Source organism: Prionailurus bengalensis, chromosome B4 (assembly GCF_016509475.1).
Source record: "Prionailurus bengalensis isolate Pbe53 chromosome B4, Fcat_Pben_1.1_paternal_pri, whole genome shotgun sequence".
NCBI lineage: Eukaryota > Metazoa > Chordata > Mammalia > Carnivora > Felidae > Prionailurus > Prionailurus bengalensis.
Genome location: NC_057358.1, coordinates 82,193,516 through 82,211,573, shown reverse-complemented (window position 1 = coordinate 82,211,573; position 18,058 = coordinate 82,193,516). Strand labels below are relative to the sequence as shown.

Below are 18,058 nucleotides of genomic sequence, written 5' to 3'. Positions count from 1 at the left end.
TTCCGTGTGGGCCTCTCACAGGTAATGTCTTCCCTCTGATTCTTGAAATCCACTAAAATCTAACCTCCCCCTCTTGCTACATGTCCACATTCTTGTTTTTTACTTTCAAAGGGATTGAAAAATAATGGCAGGTTTCATACCTTTGCATACCCTTTGTGCCCAGGGTGATCCCAGCTTTCTCTTTAGAAATAAAGAAGAAATTTTCTTGTCCTTTTCTTTCCCTGACTTTAGTTTTTCTGCCTCTCAGATTACTATTACTAGAACAGATTAGAGTGGAATATTGTGTAGCAACTACTTAGATGTAATTCCTCATTCCTCCATACTAATTCTACTGGCTCAGACTGGGCAAATCATTCCATGACTTTCCAGACTACCCAGTAGCGACCCTATGAAAATTGATAATAGATTATGTACTCAGCACAATTTGTTTACCATAGTTTGCATAGTAATCATTCAGTAAACTCTTAATTTTACTAGGTGACTTACAGTGGAAATATTTCTTTTCCCTGAGTAGGTTCCAGCCAGAGGGTAGGGAGGGAGCTGAGTAGATTCATTTGACTGTGTTTGTGAGTGTATGTGCTCAAGCGCTGCATGTGCAGATGCATGTAGGGATTCTGAGGGTGGGAAGAGGTGGGAGTCCTAATTGCTCCCATACTCCAGCTCAGGGGCAGGAAAGCTGACCTTGTGGCCTGGGGCATTGACTTCCCTGCCTCTGCCTCACTAAGGATCAGAAGCTATAAATGCCACTGCTTGCTGGTTCTTAGCATGGGGCCCTGGCATCCTAAAAATGGGCCAAGGAAGAGACTAGGATAGCTACTCATGCACTGGGTGGGGGGTTGTTTGGGGATAAAAGTCATCCGGCAATCTCTTCTAGGTGTCCTTTCAACATAGGAAATGAGTGATGAGAGAGAAAACCTATTTTTAGCTCAAGCCAAAATCTAGGAGTAGGTGTGGATAAAGCAGTTCCTTGGGAAAATACAGTATGTAGCACTTTCATCCTCTTTCAACCTTATTGTTGTAGTTGGTCTGAGGTGGGGTCAGTCTACTGACAGAACTGACAGGACAGGGAAAACATGGTGGCACACTGAACCCACAGTGGCCCTGGCCCCTATTACAGATCAGGTTGATGTGATAGGAGCTTTCCTTTGTTTTTTGTTGTTGTTTGCTTGCTTTTTAAATGTGAATTAGGCAATATTCTTTTGTTCTAGGTACATGGGAGACATTTTTATGGCTGAATCAGAGAAAGACTATTTAAGATGCTGAATCATCTTGGTACATTTACAAGTTGAAGCCTATGTTGGTTTGGTTTGTGGATTTTGGTGAAACTTTGTTGAGGAAACCTAGGATCAGGGAACTGTAGGAGAATGAGACAGATATTAGCTGGATCATCTTAAGAGAACCTACAGATCTTCTGTTAGTGTGAGCCTGGAAGAGGGTTTTGGTAATCTTTGGGACTGTTTTGAATCAAGTTATCCAGAGAGGAGTTGTTGCAGGTCCCCTCCCTTTCCCATTCTCTGCCCATCCTCCCTTGGACTATATATGTCCCCACCCTCATCCCAAATACCCCTAATGTTTTTTTTGCTCCCAAAACCACCACCACCCCCAACCCCCATCTTCTTTGAACACAAGGTTTCATCCTGTCAGAGCCTCTTTTGTTCCTGGTCTCCGATAAATAAATGTGGCGCTTGATTAGGGAGAAGAGTTCATCACTGAATTCTAAACTCTTTGACTGCTTTTATTTATTTTTTTTTTTTCAGGTTCAAGTGCTGGATTGTGTCATGTGACCATCCCAAAACTCAGAGCACCCTATGGCCATCCTTGCCCTCTGTCACATAACTTGAAAACTGCCAGATGGCCTTTTTGCAATGGTTCCCTCCAGGAAGCCTTGATCTCAGTGAAGAAGTCCTTTCCCGGCATTCCAGTGCCCCTGTCATCCCCATACTCCTCAGTCACCCTTAACAAACAAAGGCAATCACACACATGGTGTAACAAATACACAAAGTAAATAATAATTACACTACTTATGATCAGAGGGGCACTGGCCAGGTCCACATACAACATAAAGTGGGAGAGGGGGTGCTAGTTCCCACTAGGTTGCTGGACTGTGCCTCCAAGCCTCTTTAACCCCATGCCTCTTTGGGGGTGAGGGGGACCAAGGAAATGAGATTTCAACTCTTAGATTTATGTTCAAAAGAAAAAGACCCTCCCCCAACAAAGGTCATTATTTGGCGGTGTTAAAGTGGCATAGTCTAAGTGTCCCCCAAGTCTAATGCTCCAGCTCTCTAGAATTTGTAGAGGGAAGTCACCTGATGTCTATTGCCCAACCCCCACCCTGTGCCAAGATCAGGAGACCGGAGCATTTGATCTTGGAGGAGGCATCTTCTGTTCTTCACTTCTCTGTTCCTCTCCTTCAACCAAGGAAATGTGAATGGTGTTGTCAGGTGTATCTTGTTCTCCAAGATTGGGGTAGAAGGAAGGATGAAGAACAGGGCCAGAGAGGAGAGGCTGGGGGTTAGCATAGCTGTTATATGGGAGGCGAGTTGAAATACTTAACAGCCCTTGCCCATTCCTGTACCAAAACACCTCATCTCATTTTTTCACTATGGGAATGGGAAGAAGACACTAAAGCTCAACCAACATCACCTTCCCAAGGGTGGTCACATACCTTTGCCCCTTCTACCTGGGCCAGTCAGGAGAGTCATACTCGGGAAGAACAGGCCTTCCAGGTCATCTCTCCAGGCCGGGCTTTAGTCCAGTACTGTTTGCATCAGACCCATAACTGCTGGCTCTACTTAGAGTGACAGTTTTGCTGAAGGTTCTTTATCTCCTCTCCTGACATCCTCTAGGCTCTTGCCTGGAGCCAAGAGGTCTGTGGTGAGGTATGGATAGGGTGTGGATCAGGAGAATCTCAACTCCTTGGCTTCAGGCACACTGTCCAGCTGGGAGGCAGAGGGGAACTTGTACTCTGAAGCCTGTGACTCCTCTAAGCCTCACATCTCTTCACCACTACTCTGGTGCCCTGGTTATCTGTCCCACAGCGAGAGGTATTTTATGTCCATAAAGTGCCCGTGGTAAGTGCTCAGAATTCATCTCTTGGCTGTGGCGGGTGCTGCTATTTCTCATTCCATCGAGGGGAAGAAACTGAGGCACAGTGAGTCCAGAGGATGGTGGGTCAGGATTATGGGAGGAATGAATAGGCCCAGCTAGTGACTTGGAGTGGCAACAAGTCCCTGCCTGTTTCCTAGCCTTCCAAACCAGGGAGTCTCCATCCTTCTAATCCTCTGCTCTAACTGGCCTTGTCAGATGCTTTTTCCTTCCCCATTGTATTGTCCCCTCCCTGCTGCCAGGTACTGCTAGATTCCAAAAATAAAAGATAAAAATAATTATAGACACTCTGCTCCCTTGTTCTCCCCCCTTCCACCCTGAGCTTTGGGTTTGGAGGAACTAGAATGTCCCCCCTCCAGAATCCCTTCCATCTTGGTCTGCTGGCTCTATTCCCTAGCCCAGAGCAGTGATTTGGATTCAAATGCCCTGTAACCTTCAACCTTCTTACTACTCATTTCTTGACTCCTCCTAACCCTTCCCAGACCTGGGACTCTGGGATCTCTATACTTTTTTTATTGACCTGAAGATAGAGGCTGGGAGTAGGGGTATTCCACAGGCTCTTTGGTCTCTCTCTTAGCTGGGGGGAATTTGGGCATATGTGGGCCACACCCTCTGGCTAAATAACTCAGGACTATGAGGGTGGATATGAGGGTTAATTTAGTGGCTCTCATACAGATCCTGAATGTTGAGGGTGCTCCCCTCCCCTTCTCCCCACCCCCAGCTCCTAAACCCTAACCTCTTACCAGTTTCCATGACTGCTGGAATTCAGTTCAACCCATTTGGCTCAGGAAGGTTAAGTTGGGTGATTATGGGTTGGAAACTTCCATGTGTTAGCCCTCTTGCCCTCTACTCCCATTCCCAACCCTGGAGGCTTTATACAAGTGCTTAAGTAGGTGGGTATTGAGGGAGAACAGTGGGTGGGTAGGTGGGTAATAAGGGAGAAATGGGGCACAGTGGGCAGGGGCCCTTCTATTTCAGTAAAGCCAAATACCAAAAACTGAAAAGTCACAATAAATAAATAAATAAAATTCCAAAATCCTTACTTTTGCCCCTGCCCTCGCTTCCCTTCCCCTGGCCACTGCTGGAGGGAGAAAGGGAAGAAGCTAAGAATGGATTTTTTATTTCCTCCTACTGAGAATGGTAGTCAGGGGATCTCCCCAAACCATACCAAGCCCCCACCTTGCCAGTGGAAGAAAGGAGGCTGGGTGTGGGGCTTTCTCTTATTCCATTTCAGCCTCTTTCTCATCTTTTATCTCTGCCTGGTCTCTGTCTCTTCTGCCTCTCTCTCCCTTTGCCTTCTCACTGCTGCTCTTTTTGTTCCTCTGTCTCTATCCCTCTGCTCTACCTCTGTCTCTACGTAACTCTGTCTTCTTGCCAAACCTTCTCACTTGCAAACCTCAAACACTCCCCACCTGACCATGCCCCCTCTTCCCCCTGTCCCCCAAACCCCTCACCCATCAATCCCCACCTGCCTCCCTCTGTTGTATTGCACACTGCTTGGGCAGGGAACAAGGTGTGATGTTCATGGGAAGAGGTGGAGGGAGCTCAAGGGCCTGGGGGCATGGGGATCAGGGCTGGGGGTCTAGGGGTAGGGTCTATGGGGGAGGCATCCTCTGTCCCCCACCTTAGGAGCAGCCACAGCGATCCACCACCATGCCAGGGATCTTGCCGTAGATAATCTGCTGCTTGTCATTGAAGTAGAGCATGTTGATTGGGGACATCTTGGTGGGAGTACAGCAGGGCCCAGCAGAGCCTCTTGGATTAGCCTGTTGCACCAAGTGGGTGTGCGGATACTTTTGCATGAACATGTACTCGCACTGGCCGGAGCAGTAGTTGGCCTTGTATCGTTTAGGCGCGATGATCCAGTCCCAGCCAAAAGCCTCAAAGTCCACTGTGAGGGGGTATCGGCAGCAGCGGGACTCACTCGAGTGCTCATCGCAGTCCAGGCCCAGGTTCCGCCGGGACCGTTTTGTGTTCTCTAGGACCCGAAGCTCCATAAAAGGATGCTGGTGTTGAGGGAGAGGAGAAAGAGATGTGATAGAGCCCTGAAGAGTTCCTACTCCCTTTCCTTTCTCACCTGCCCTTCAACAGGGGCATCAGAACAGAGACCACTGCCTTCTAAGCTGTTCCTCTGCTCCCATACCCCATATCTTCTACCCTCTCTCCTTGTAAGCTAGCTATCTGTCCTTCAACTCACTTCTTGAATTCCCCCTCTCCTGGCAACCTGATCCTGATCAGCCCCTTGGCCCCAGGCCTCATCAACAGCCCATTTTTGTGTTCTCTTGGATCTCCCATTAACTCACACTTCACCCCAAATCCAGTCTTCAGCTGTTGTCTGGCTTGTATCTGAAAAACACTAGCTGCCACTCCCCACCCAATCCCCCAAAACTGCTCCTCTAGAACCAGCTCCTGGCCCAAGATAAATAATGCTGGTCCCCAGCCCTTCTCATCCCTGGTCTACCTTTTCCAACATCCCACCTCCTCAGGACCAGGTTACACATATCTGACACCATCTCAAGCTCCCTGCTCACCAGCCCCTCAGCTCCCGGCCCCAGGGAGGTGACAGCCAGGTCTGTGCCACTGGGATCAAAGGCGTTGATCTCGATGCCCCAGTTGCTCTGTGGCTGGCGGAACCAGCTGTGTAGCACTTGCTTGAAGTCGATGCTCTGCCAGTGGCCTGAGCGTGAGTGCAGCTCAATCTTGAGTGAGCGGATACGGATGTGACGCCGGCCTCCGCCCCCTCCCCCTGCAGTCCCTTCCCCAGTTAGGGGTTTCAGTCGCAAGATCTGCAGGTAGACTGTGGCTGGGCGGGGCACGGGCCGCAGATACACCCACAGCTGGGCCTTCAGTACCTTTGTGAACATCACCTTGGGGCTGAAGTGGAAATGGCAGCAGAGAGGGCTACCATCTGTCTGCACCGCAGGGTCCGCTGATAAGAGAGAAGGGGACACAGCATCAGCAAAGGGTATTTGTGAAGGGCATCAGCAGCCCTGGGTGGCACTGACAACTTGGAAAACTCCTCCTGAGTTGTCCAGTTCTTTACCCTTCTCGTGTTTGTCTTGTTGACTACTATGTCACTGGTACTCAGAACAGTGCCTCCTTTCTTTCCCTATAGGATATCTCTCTCAGGCCTTACTGATCTGCATCCATTTGCCCCAGTACACACAATCCCCTCTACCAGATAACCTGCACAGATAGCTATCAGGGATATCCCCTTCCACCTGCAGCCTTCCATTCCTCCAACTGCACCCCCTGCCCCCCAGCATGTAGGGCTCCAAATTTTTCTGAACTTTTGATGCTCTTCATAGAAGCCAAACCTCATATCACACCTGCTGTCCTCATGGCATCTTGCCCCATTTCTGCTCTGTGTTGTATGGTGGCCAGCTGGAGCCTGGCACAGCCCCCACCCCCAACCAGATGGTCTCGAGGGTGGATAACCAGGGTCCAGGTAGGGAACAGGGGCTAAATGTATTCCATGAGGTAAACCAAGAAGCATCTTAGGCTTCTTGTACCATTCATGCTAGAAATAATATACTCAGAAGAATGGAGCTACTCAAGTACTTCCTGTGCATCTGACTCTCCAGTCCCTTGAACCTGAGAACAAGCTTCCTGAGCTGCTTCTTCCTCATCATCACCATACTGCCTCAACTTTTGAAGAAGGGAAAAACTACCTCCATGTTGTTTACTCCTACTGCCCAAAAGCATCAGCAATAATATTCAACACATCAGATCAACTGGAATCAGTCTTCTTTTCTCCCCCTAGTTTCTTTTGGTTTCTCAGTCCAAGGCCAGTAAGTCTTTACAAAGGTTTAACATCTCAACTTTACATTTTGGCCCATTATCCCTTATTCTGGACTATAAATTGACCCTTCTTGGGTCTAATGGCTGATCCTCAGCATCTGCCTTTGCTTCCATTTCAGTTCCTCTCAGTTCCGCTTTCTGAGCTCTTAAGTCAGTTGGAAATGCCCTAAATAATGTTTCTCATTCTAAACAAACTGAGAGAAAAAGAGGCATGAGTGTCCAGAGCTATGTAATTATGAGCAGGAAGTCCAGGACCTTAGGTATCATGCCCAGGTCTTGAGTTCTGCATAATCATGGAGGACTTAGCATCTATTGTCTCCCATCAGCACTGCCCCATCCCCGCCCGCCTCCCCCCCCCCCCCCCCCCCCGCCGCCCCAGGAGAAGGAGGGTCTTCCAAGTGAAGTGAGGAAAGTGTTGTACGATCTTCATATATTCAGGAATGAGACACAAAATTCCTCTGGTAGTTTCCTTTCCTTTGGTTCTTCTCTGAGGTCCTAGGGCACTGGTAGTCCTCCCAGTTATCCTCCTGCTGGAGCTGTAGTGCCAGTATTCAAGGGAGGGTTCAGGGAGTAGAGATTCAGAGAGTAGCTGGGGTGGGGAAGCTGTTGGTGAGATGGGGCTACTTACTATGCCTAATTTCATAAGGTTGTCTTATTTTCCCACCTGTCTTCACTATTAGCTATTAATCTCCATGAGGGTGGACACTTGTCAATACTGTGTCTGTTTTGCTCCCTGTTGTAGCTTTAATGCCTCCCATAATACCAAGCAGTGTTCAATAAATGCATGCTGAATGAACTCCCGAAACTTCAAATCTTATATTATACAGGCAAGGGCCTAAAAGTTCTTCCTGGCATTGAAACACTGTTCTTTGACTACAAAGTGGGTTTGATCACTGCTTGACTTCTCATTAACCTGTATCTGACCTTACCCACCAAATGTCTCAGGGATACAGATAATAATTCTTGTTTCATAGGAGTGCTCAGCATTAAATAAAGAATGAAAATAGTAGTAGCTTCTCAGTAAATGGTGGTTTATTGTTAGTTTTGTAAACTCTAAACATACTGCCCTACCTAAGCTGACCCAAGGTTTAGAAATGGAGAATTGGGCACCAGGGCCCCATCCCTCGAAGTCTTTGGTTTCTTCAGACAGATACCCCAGGGAATCACCATCCCCTTCTCTCCCAGTGGATGTGGGACAATTGGTACTACAAGGGGACAGGGCCAAGATGGATGGAGAAAGAAAAGGGAAAGGAGAAGAGACAGGAGAGAGACTGGAGGTGGTGAGAGAGATAAGAACAGAGAAGAGACTGTTAGAGATGAAGGCAGGCTGAAAAAGACAGGCAAGAGAACTGGAGGAGAGGAGGAAGGGAGAGGGGAAGATCATGGTAGGGGGAGAAGAAATAAGCTTGGGAGTTGAAGAACACTGGGAGAGAAGGGGGAATGCAAAAGGAATAGGTGGAGGCTAAAAAGTGAAAGGAGGAAGGTAGTAAGCTCTGTGGGGTAAAGAGAAAGGATAGAAGGATACAGAGAGAGGAACAAAGGAGAAGCAGGTAGTGCCACAGAGGGAAACAAGAGGCTTGGGAGAGTCCCCAACACACACATAGGCCCAGCTCCCAAGGGGAGGGGAAGGAGCCACATCTGTGTTGGATTGATCGGGTTGATGGCAGGCAGCAGGTCAGGTTTAGTAGGCGGTGCTGGTCTGGAGAGAGGTCATTGCACTATTTTCAGCAAAAGCCCAACCCCCTCCCAGCTCACCACCTCCTCCTCCACCGCCCCCCCCCCCCAACCCCCTTACACACTCTCCTTACCCAGGCTGGAAGGCCTAGGGGCAGGAGGTTGGGCTGAGAGGGCAGGGGCCTCTTGGTGTATGAGAGCAGAGAGAAACTGAGGGGCTGGGCTTGGCTCCCAGAAGGGCAAGGGGGCTGGGTTCCCAGGATGAAGGCTGGGGTGGGAGAGCCTGAGAGGGTGGAGGGAACTAGGGCAGGCACTGCAGCCTAGGAGAGGTGGGGGCTGGGGTCCAGGGCTGAGGGCTGGGGGAGGGGAGGAAGGGGGAGGGGAGCGGAGGCCATCTCTGCTGACAAACACCTCCCCCGATTAGCAGAGCACAAGTCTCTTATTAAAGCGGGTCCCTGGGGATTAGACTATAAAAGTCTCTTTTTCCTTTTCCCCTCTCTCCCTCCCTTCCCCTCCGCTCCCCCTCCCTCTCATAAGAGCTCAGCTTTGCTCTTAAAGGGGACGTACAATACCTGGCTGGAGACCTAGTTCCCTAGTTATCCTTAAGTGAAAAGAGGGCGGAAGTTCGGGAAGAACCCCACCTACTGGTGTTCTTCCCTGCACCCCCCCCCTCACCCCAGCCTAACCTGCACTTCCCGATGCAAGCACAGAGTGCCTTCACTTCCTGCACCCCCTTTACCAAGACTAACTCTGGGCTCGAGTCCGTTGGTTAAGAGATGCTAAGGATGGAGAAAGGCAAGGGGAAGGTCCATCACCCATTCTGAAACTCCTTACACACACTATACCACAGGGACCAGAGTACCTTTTCCCTCTGTACCCTTCATCTTCTTCCAGCAAACTCTTTTTCAGAATTCCTCTACAACTGTTTCCTAGAATCCCCACCCCCACCCCTGCCTTCAGTCAATCTTAGACTGACCCTAGCTTCTGTAAAGCAGAAACCTCAGGAACACAAGGGAGACTGAGGAACCCAGACAGATCCCAGGCTTTCTTCTTCACCACCACCACCACCCTCCTCAGCAAGTTTCCTAGTCATTTGGGTTTTCTTTTCTTTATGGCCTGGCCAAGTATTGTGGAGTTAGGGTCTGCAGAAAGACTGGTGGCAGTATGAGGCACTCAGCCTCCCAGAAGCACACCTGGGTTCCTGCTTCTCCCATGGGGTGGGCTACTAGGACTCCACCTCAGCCCCCAGCTTTTTATGACCCATCTGCCAATAAACCAGTCCCCCCCCCCTTCTGTTCAGAGCCATAAAACCAAACTGTGGGGTGGGGGGAGTGACTTTGCCAAACCACTAGGGAATAAGAGAGGGCCTGGTTCCCTGGAGTTGGAGCGGGGAAGGGGTGAAGGGACCTCAGTGGGGGAGGGGAAAGGGAGTCATCTGACCCTAGGGAGAGCTGGGGGGGGGGGGGCTGGCCTGGATTTTCCAGGCCATAAAATTTCAAAGCAGCTCAAGTCTATTAACATGTTCATCTTCCGTTTGGCCAGGGGCTTGAATGCCTGGGTTCCCCCTCCCTCCTTATCTATTTCTTTCTTTTTTTCCCTAGGTCTCCCTCTCTCTCCTCAAATCCGGTTTCTAGTAAAGGCGGGTGAATATGGAAAGGAACGATAAGCTTTGAGTAGCCAAAGGGGTGCCCTTAGCCCTAGCGCAAGAGTTGAGTTCTCTGAGCTCGGTCAGTACGGAGAAGACACAGCTTTTCCAGCCCCTTGGGAGACCTGGTGTCAGAAGGGCTCTGGGTGAAATGAGTGCCAGTTGGGCTGCCAGGAGAGACACGGGGCTCTGGGACCTCACTCCTGCTGGAGGGAGAAGAGCGCTCAGTTCTCTGCAGCTCAAGTGGGCGCGCTGCGGTGCCAGGGGTGGAAAGGGTGGAGAGTTGGTGCCAAGGCCATTGGGAGGCAGAGAGCACCGCAGCCCGCTAGGGACTGCGGGGGTCCCGAAGCGTCCCGATTCGGTTCTCCAGCCTCTCCACCATCGCCCCTCAGGACTGAGCTGTTGCCCCTTCCACTCCGCTGCGAATGGGCCCCAGCTTCCCCAGTCTCCCCGCAACACGGGTCTTTTTTCGCACACACGGGGTGGAAGGCGGTATCTCGCAACCCTCTCGGTTTGCCCTCCCACCTCAGGGAACGGAGTGTGCATACAACTCCGCAGCCCATCTCCACCGCTCAAAAAACTTCTACGGAGCAGCCCCCGTCCCCCAATCAGTCAAGTTTTCGCAGAAAAGGCTTCTGGGCCAGAACAGCCGCGAGCGCCCCGCTTCAGAGCGGGAGGCGCTCACTTTCCCGGAGCCCGAGCCAGCACCCCACTGCTCGCGCCCCGCCGCCCACTTACTCTCCTGAGCCATGCTAATGACAGTCTCGGTGGTGGCGTGGTACTCGTCCTCCTCCAGGAAGTCCTCGGGCTGCAGCGCGTCGCCCTGGAAGTCGTGCAGGTCCAGGATCTGCTGTAGCGGCGGCGCCTTGGGCAGCAGCTGCTTCACCACCTCGCGGCTGATGTTGGGCGCCTCCTTGAGCCGCAGTTTGCTCAGGATCTGTGACTTGATGCTCTCCAGGCGCAGCTCGCGGCTGTGCTGCCGCCACACGCACACGGGGCAGCCGTCGGGCTCGGGCGCCACGGACGGGGCCGGCCGGCTCGAGCGCTCCCCCCCGGCCCCCGCCGCCGCCGCCGCCGCCGCCGCCGCGGGGCCCTCGGCCGCCTCCCCCCGGGGCCGCAGCTCCAGGGCGAGGAGCAGGAAGCCCAGCAGCAGCGGGGCCGCGAGCACCATGCTGGAGGGGAGGGGAGGGAGGACTGGGGGGCGGGGACGCCGGAGTCCCGCAGGGAGGGGGCGGAGGGAGAAGGGAGGGAGGAGGAGGGGGTCCGGGCGGCGCGGGATTGGGGGCTGCCCGGCCGAGGGGGGGCCGGGGGGGCCGGGGGCGGCGGGCGCGCGGGCGGGGCGGGCGGGCGGCCGGGGCGGGCGGCTGGGGGGGCCCGAGCCCGGGCCAGGCCCTTTATAGCCCCGGCCCCCGTGTCGTCAGCGGCCGCGATTGGCTGCGGAGCCAACAAAAGAGGCAGCGCTGTCATCCGAGGCGAGAGAGGGAGCCGGAGAGAGCCGAGGAAAAGAGAGAGAGAGGGAGGGAGAGAGAGAGAGAGAGAGAGAGAGGGAGCGAGGGCCCAGATAGAGATGAAGAGACAGAGATACTGGGGTGAGGGAGAGGAATGGAGAGAAAGAAAGTCAGAGTCAGAGAGACCAAGGAGAGACAGAGAGATAAAGACGTAGGAGACAGATCAAGAGACAGAGAGGAAGAGCAGCAGCAAGAGGAAAGAGAGACAAAGGGGGGAGAAGACAGAGGGGAGAAGACAGAGAGAGGAGAGACTTAGCTAGAGAGACAGAGACAGAGAAGGAAAGAGACTGGTAGAACTAGTGGGACAGTTAGAGGGGGGAGAATCAGGGACAAAGACAGGGGAGAGAGACCAGAGAGAGGAGAGAAGTATGGCCAGACCGAGGGAAGAGATGGAGGTCTATGGAGCCAGACCGCAAGAGGTCAGGGATACAGAGAGATGGGAACCGGGGCAGAGGAACTGATGGGACAGAGACCAGAGCCCCGGGAAAGAAGGAGAGGGAGAGAAATCTAGAAAGGGAGGCTTGGGAGATGCCAAGGGAGCCCCTGAGGAGGCAGGCACAGAAGATCAGAGGAAGGCGGAGATGAGAAGACAGAGACTTGGCAAGGGAAGGAGAGACAGCACAGTGACAGGGTCAGCCTTGGTGGGAGTATGGAGAGCCCAAGGGAGAGGAGGTAGAGAATTTGAACCCAGAGGAACCCCAGCTACCAGGGGTAGCCCAAATAAAATGTTTCCAGAAGCCATGGAGGGAAGCATCAGGCTAGGCTCCCTGGGGGCTCAGGAACAGTGAAATGGAGGGAAGGGACATGGGGGTAGCAAAAGAGACTAGGAGAGAAAGAGAACAGGGACAATCTGAGCAGTTGGGGAGGTGGTGGGAAGCCCTGATACAAGAGGGAGTCTTAGAGCTGGGAAGAGTGTGAGCCTGAAATTGAGGCCTGAAAGGGATAAAGGAGTCAGCAGGCTGGAAAAAGGCAGGAACTATGGACCACTGGGGACCACTGGGACTGGGGGAGGAGTAGAGGAAGCATACAGGAGACCACTTGCTTGCAGAGGAATCTGGGACTCTGAATTCCTAGCTACACTGTTGCATCTGCAGGGTCTTAGAAGTCTGAGAAGGCTCTTGTGATTGCAGAGAATGAGAGAGAAGTCTGCCCTCAGCCGCCTTGAGTTGGAGACAGCAAGTTGCAAAGGGAGAAACCCAGATGTGGGACCAGCCCTAGCTTGCAGGTGTGACTCTGGGTGCAGCTAGAGGGCAGAGTGAAAGAGAACTAAAATGCTCCTGAGGTGCTTGACTTCGGGTTCTGGATTCTTTTTCCCAGTCCTCAGTTTGCCCATGCTTATTTCTTGAGTCCAGAGCCCTGGAGATCAATAGACAACCAGTAGATTGAAAATGTTTGAAGGGATTGGGTCTTGCTCACTTCCTGGTACACACAGTGTTTTATTGAGTAACGAGATGATCATTATTGGGCTTCTCAGGCAGAAAAAAGAGACACTGCTTTCCTCTGTGGATTAGAGCCCAAGAGAATGTCTTGAAATGGAACACTAGGCATAAGGACAAAGTTGGGTTGGGAGCTGGAGTGAAATGAGGGAAGAAACTGGAGGTCCAGGTGTGAGGCAGGAAGGTTGGGTAGGGATCCGGAAAACCAAGCTGGGGAGCTTTGAAGAGATGAACCATTTCCGTGGAGAACAGGAACTAAGACTGCAACAGAATGCAGTAAATTAGACAGTTTGTTCTCTCTCTTGCTTTGGACCAAGACACGGGCATCTCAACATTTCATCAAGTTTCTTCATCTATAAAATGTGGATCACACCATCTCTCTGCAACAAGCTGTGAGGATTACATAGTAATCAATCAATCAATAATGGCCTTGATGGGCTCCTTCTTCTTTGTGACTCTTTCCTTTCTGATCTCCTAGAGCAATGATTGCCTTTACCACATATCCTGGCCTAGCCTGTTCTCCAAAACGTTTCTCTGATGTAATTTCCTCAGCGAAACTCCTTGAGAGCAGAGGTGGTATCACCTCCTTCTCCTTCCTGGGAGGAAGCTGCCTAGCCTTCTCTTCCTCACTAAGCATGTTTCTAATGGTAGGTCTACGAGAGATGCAAAGATAAATGACTCAGCCCCTTTCCTCAGGAATCATCTAGAGTGGACATGACACTAGGTAAACAGTAGCAGCCAAAACTCCAAGACAGATGCCTTCTTGATATTTCTATCTGGATGTCCCAAGTTACCTCAAATATCATGAGTTAAATATGATAAATAGATAACTCCTTCTCTCCCCTGAAAATGTGCCCCCAGTGTGCCATTGCTGAGGCACATTTTCATTTTATTGAATAAGAATCATCAGGCCAGAAACCTGGAGCTAGACTTCACCTTTTTTCTCTTGATCATCTCTGAATCTTTGCATAAATTGTTTCCTCTTCTTGGAACAACTACCCTTTCTACTTCCCCTGCCCCCACTCCCCAGTCTCTTGGCCAAATTTATTCTGTCTTCAGGTTGCAGTGTAGAGATTTTAGACATGTCTTCCAAAAGTCCAGTCCTGACTCCAAAGCCTAGAGTAGATGCTCTTCCTAGCTACCTCTGCACCATTCTGTGTGGTATGGAGGTTACTCTTACATAGCTTCTAGACTAGAACCAGTCTGCCTGGGTTCAAGGTCCAGCCCTCCTGTTTACCTGGCTATGTAAACTTGGCTCTTTATGCTTATCCGTAAGATGGGGATAACAATATTGTACCTATTTCATAAGGTTATGAGGATTAACTCCCTGACACAGAATTCTTTTTTCCCCCTGACACACAATTCTAAATGAGTTAATTAGTCATTCCTATTACCCCAATTTTTCACCCTTACACTGTGACTGGGATCCAAGGCAACAGGAAATTTTTCCACGGAAGTGTTCCTTAGCTCCTTTGAAAGCAGAATGAATGGACCCCGCTAACTGGATCTGGTCAGAGCCGGGTTGGGGGGAGAGAAAACTGGGTATTTATGGCCATGAGGAGTTATGAGTGTCTGCCAAATGCCAGAGAGCAGGAGTCAGGAACAACTTGTGAGACAGAAAAGATTTTCACCTCCTGGCTTCCCCACCAGTTTCAGGACTGGGCTTAATCCAATGAGTGGGCAAGACTGCCATCTGGTGGTAGAATCTGGAATTTTAGCTCCTTGGAGGTGGGACTAGAACTGCTGTTTTGCTTTGCATACTTTGCATATTTTCACTTTAGATTTCTAACCCAAGAGTTCTATATCATAATGCGTTAAGCCTTGTTTCTTTCTCCAGACCTTCCCGCATCTTGCCTCGTTCCTTAGTTCTCTCAGGCTTGATTACTGTTGGGTTCCCCTGAGCTGCAGGAACTAACCCCTGGGAGGTCTCTTTCAGAAGCTTCAGACTTCCAGCTGCCCTAGACCCAGTCCCCAGGAGGGGGCCCTGGAGGCTTCACAGAAAACGAACTGGGAGAGAGTATCTGGACATTTAGATCTTTTCTCATCCCTAAACAGGCTAACCAGGGTTTGGGGCCCCGCCCACTGTCCTGGTCTCCCTAGCAACTGTCTTCCTGCCAGGGGTGCCCCTCTCAGGCGTTACCCAGGCAACCTTCAAGGCCCGCCTCCTTCAAGGTCCTGACTGGTTCACGGCAAATGTGGGTCGGGGCCTAAGGGAAGGCATTGAGGTTTGAAGGCTGCGAGCAGCCCGGAGAGAAGCAGGAGGTGTCCCAGGGGGAGGGGTAAGGTTTCAGGAGCTACTGGAGGAAAGAGGCGCTTGGGTAGCCTCGGGTGGAGGGTCTGTTCCATGCTCAGGAAGAGGAACTGGAGGTCTTGGGAGCCGGTCACCAGGGTTCAAGCCAGAGACACCTGGGCCACTCTCGGAGCAGAAGACACCAGAACTGGGGAAGCTCTATAAAGAGGGAGGACTCCTGCCATCGTGCACCCCTTCCCCGCAGACTACCCCGCATACTTAAACTGCCTTATCCCTCACAGCTGGGTCAGTGGGCAGCAACCCAGGATCCCTAATGCCATCTCTTGTCACTTTTTCCTCCTAAAGTCCCTATTTTTAGGATCAGTGGCTCATTCCCTGGCACCGCAGGTCTTTCCAAGGAGGGGAGGGACTGGGGTCATTGAGAAGCTGCTGAGGGGAAGGGGCTGAGGGGCTTCCCTACTAGGCTTGCTTCCCCCTTCTCCTGCCCTCCCAGGGTGAGCCTCTGGGAATGTGGTTTGGGGAGACTATTCTGGGCTGGAATGTTAGTGGAATGGACTCCTCCCAGGTCTCTGCCCACAAAGCCTGAAGCCCCCAGAGAGGACCTCACTGTGTAATTACCATCCTCTTCCACACCACATTCTAAACCCTATAATTACCCTGCTGGATCTCCTAGCAGGCCTATTAACCTCTTTAACCCCAGGCCCTTGAAGAGAAGTTGGAGGTCGGGAGGAGGGATCCAGAGAGTTTGTATTTTGTGGGGAGCAGGTGGAGGTGGAGTACAGCTGGGGAACTCTGAGAGTCATTTGGAAGTCACATCTTTCTTTGCCCACTGGCCTTCTTCCTAAAGATACCCTACCCTGCCCCCTTCAGCTCCTCTTAGGGCAGGCCCAGCCCTCCAGACTCACAGGTGCACCCTCTTTCCCACCTTCACTCAGCCTCCCCAGGCTTCTCCATCTTTTCTCATCTTTCTCAACAATTGCTCCCTCTCCATGCCCAGGCCTGACATGGGTCCTGCTGGGGGCCACGGCCAAGGCCGCCCCCGTGCCCTGTTTGGCCAGCACGAGGCACCTGCTGATCCAAGGAAAGGAGGGGTCTGAGCATAAAGCCGGTTCTCCTTCTCCAGGGACTTCAGAATGCTGGTGGGTGTGCTGACCCAGGAGGTGGGCTGCCAGGTGAGGAGAGCTGGAATGTTCAGAGGGAATCCAATGTCTAGGAGAAAGCACGGGGCAGTGAAGGTCAAGGTTGTTGCCAAATGAGGTGTGTGCGCACGCGTGTGTGTGCGCGTGCGTAGCAATGGCGAGGGTGTGAGGATGGCCAGAAGGTCTGGGTGGGGTCTGGGAATGGGAACCAGAGATTAGAGATGTGAGGGCAGGACAGACTGCTCTGGGCTCTGCCTGGTGGTGCCAGCGACCCCCACCCATTCAACCCTGCATCCTCTCCTCACTTCTAGTGCCCTGGACTGCAAGGCCGCATCCACGGGAAGGAGTCTACTGTGTGAGCAGGTTGAGTGAATGCTCCCCGAGGCCTTCAGTGCTCTCTGCTCCCCTGAGCCTGTGGTAGGTGGCTCCCAGCACCCAGAGCTTCTCTTTGGCACACCCCTACCCACACTATTTGTTGTCTGTGCCTACAGGCTGTAACTAGAACTGTGTCTCACTCATCTCTGTATAGTCCCTGTGCCTGGCTGGTTTAGGCTTTCAGTAACTGGATGGATAGATGGATGGATGAAGGAATGCCCCAAGGAACAGAAACCTGAAGTAACTACCCCGTCCCAGCATTGCCTCTTCTCGTTGCTCCCATGTTCATGTCTGCTGCATCCCAGGGGACTGGTTAGTTGTGTGGGTCTGTGATTGTCAGGTGGGAGACCACTGCCCTCCTGAGCTGGCCCTGGACCAGAACCACACAGCAGCTGACCTCCTGGCCCAGGCTGTGCATGAACAGCCTGGGGCACCTGCCTTGCTCACTCACCAGCTGAGCATCTGGATTGACCCCACTGGCAACAGTGAGGAGGCTGGGACAGGAGCCAGGCAAGGTTGGGGAGAAGGAGGGGCCAGAAGTCCGGCCCAAGGAGCAGGGAAAGGAACAGGCAAGAACTGGGGCAGAGCGCTGCGGATGGAGCCTGGGCAGTGGAGGGGGTTCTGGGGAAGGCCCTGGGGCTTGAAACGGGGCTCTGGGCTGAGACCAAAGTGGGAAGGAGGGATGCAAGGAGGCTGAATTGTCCCTCCCAACACTTTCCTTGGTCACGTCAAGTGGCGTGGAGTCCAGATATTTCTCAAAGCAAAATCATTTTCATTCTCATGTTACCCCAAAACAGGGTAGGATAAAGGCTTAAGGTAACAAAATCGATCCCCTTAATGTCTTATGCAATCCTCACAACTGCCCTGTAAGGTGTGGAAGGGAGTAGTTTTCCTCCTACTTAAGGGGGGAGGAAGCTGAGGCTCAGGAAGTGTGAACGTTTGGCCAAAGTCCCCCCATTCATGCCATGCAGAGCCTGTGTGGCAGGAGTGCCTCTGAACTTAGGGCACCTGCTGGAGGTGGGCGGGGTGCACCCGGAGTCTGTGTGTCTGGTATCTGCAGGATCTGCAGGCTGCCCCTGAGCCTCGCTTTCCTTGAAGAAAGGATGTAAGGTGACTTTGGCAGT

General features: G+C 52.0%; 2 protein-coding genes and 1 long non-coding RNA gene across 3 annotated transcripts in view; 2 read left to right on the top strand and 1 right to left on the bottom strand.

Annotated features, from left to right (window-relative positions):
• The window catches only part of LOC122473728 (SAP domain containing ribonucleoprotein), a 55,400-nt gene extending 52,012 nt beyond the window's left edge, over nucleotides 1-3,388 (top strand). The window contains exon 12 of the transcript XR_006294702.1: nucleotides 1,758-3,388. The gene's annotated coding sequence lies outside the window, so the exon portion shown is untranslated. The remainder of the gene's footprint in view (nucleotides 1-1,757) is intronic.
• On the bottom strand, nucleotides 1,711-11,456 carry GDF11 (growth differentiation factor 11). The gene is made up of 3 exons (XM_043564357.1): nucleotides 10,964-11,456; nucleotides 5,637-6,034; nucleotides 1,711-5,111 (listed from the first exon to the last, which is right to left on the bottom strand). Exons 1-3 carry the CDS (start codon nucleotides 11,394-11,396, stop codon nucleotides 4,731-4,733), a joined length of 1,212 nt encoding a protein of 403 aa, XP_043420292.1. The 5' UTR covers nucleotides 11,397-11,456; the 3' UTR covers nucleotides 1,711-4,730.
• A 3,863-nt stretch (nucleotides 11,457-15,319) lies between these two features.
• Nucleotides 15,320-17,737, top strand: LOC122473722. Its single transcript, XR_006294701.1, has 3 exons — nucleotides 15,320-15,448; nucleotides 16,418-16,592; nucleotides 16,871-17,737. It is a non-coding gene; the product is annotated as an uncharacterized LOC122473722 (long non-coding RNA).
• Nucleotides 17,738-18,058: the final 321 nt, after the last annotated feature.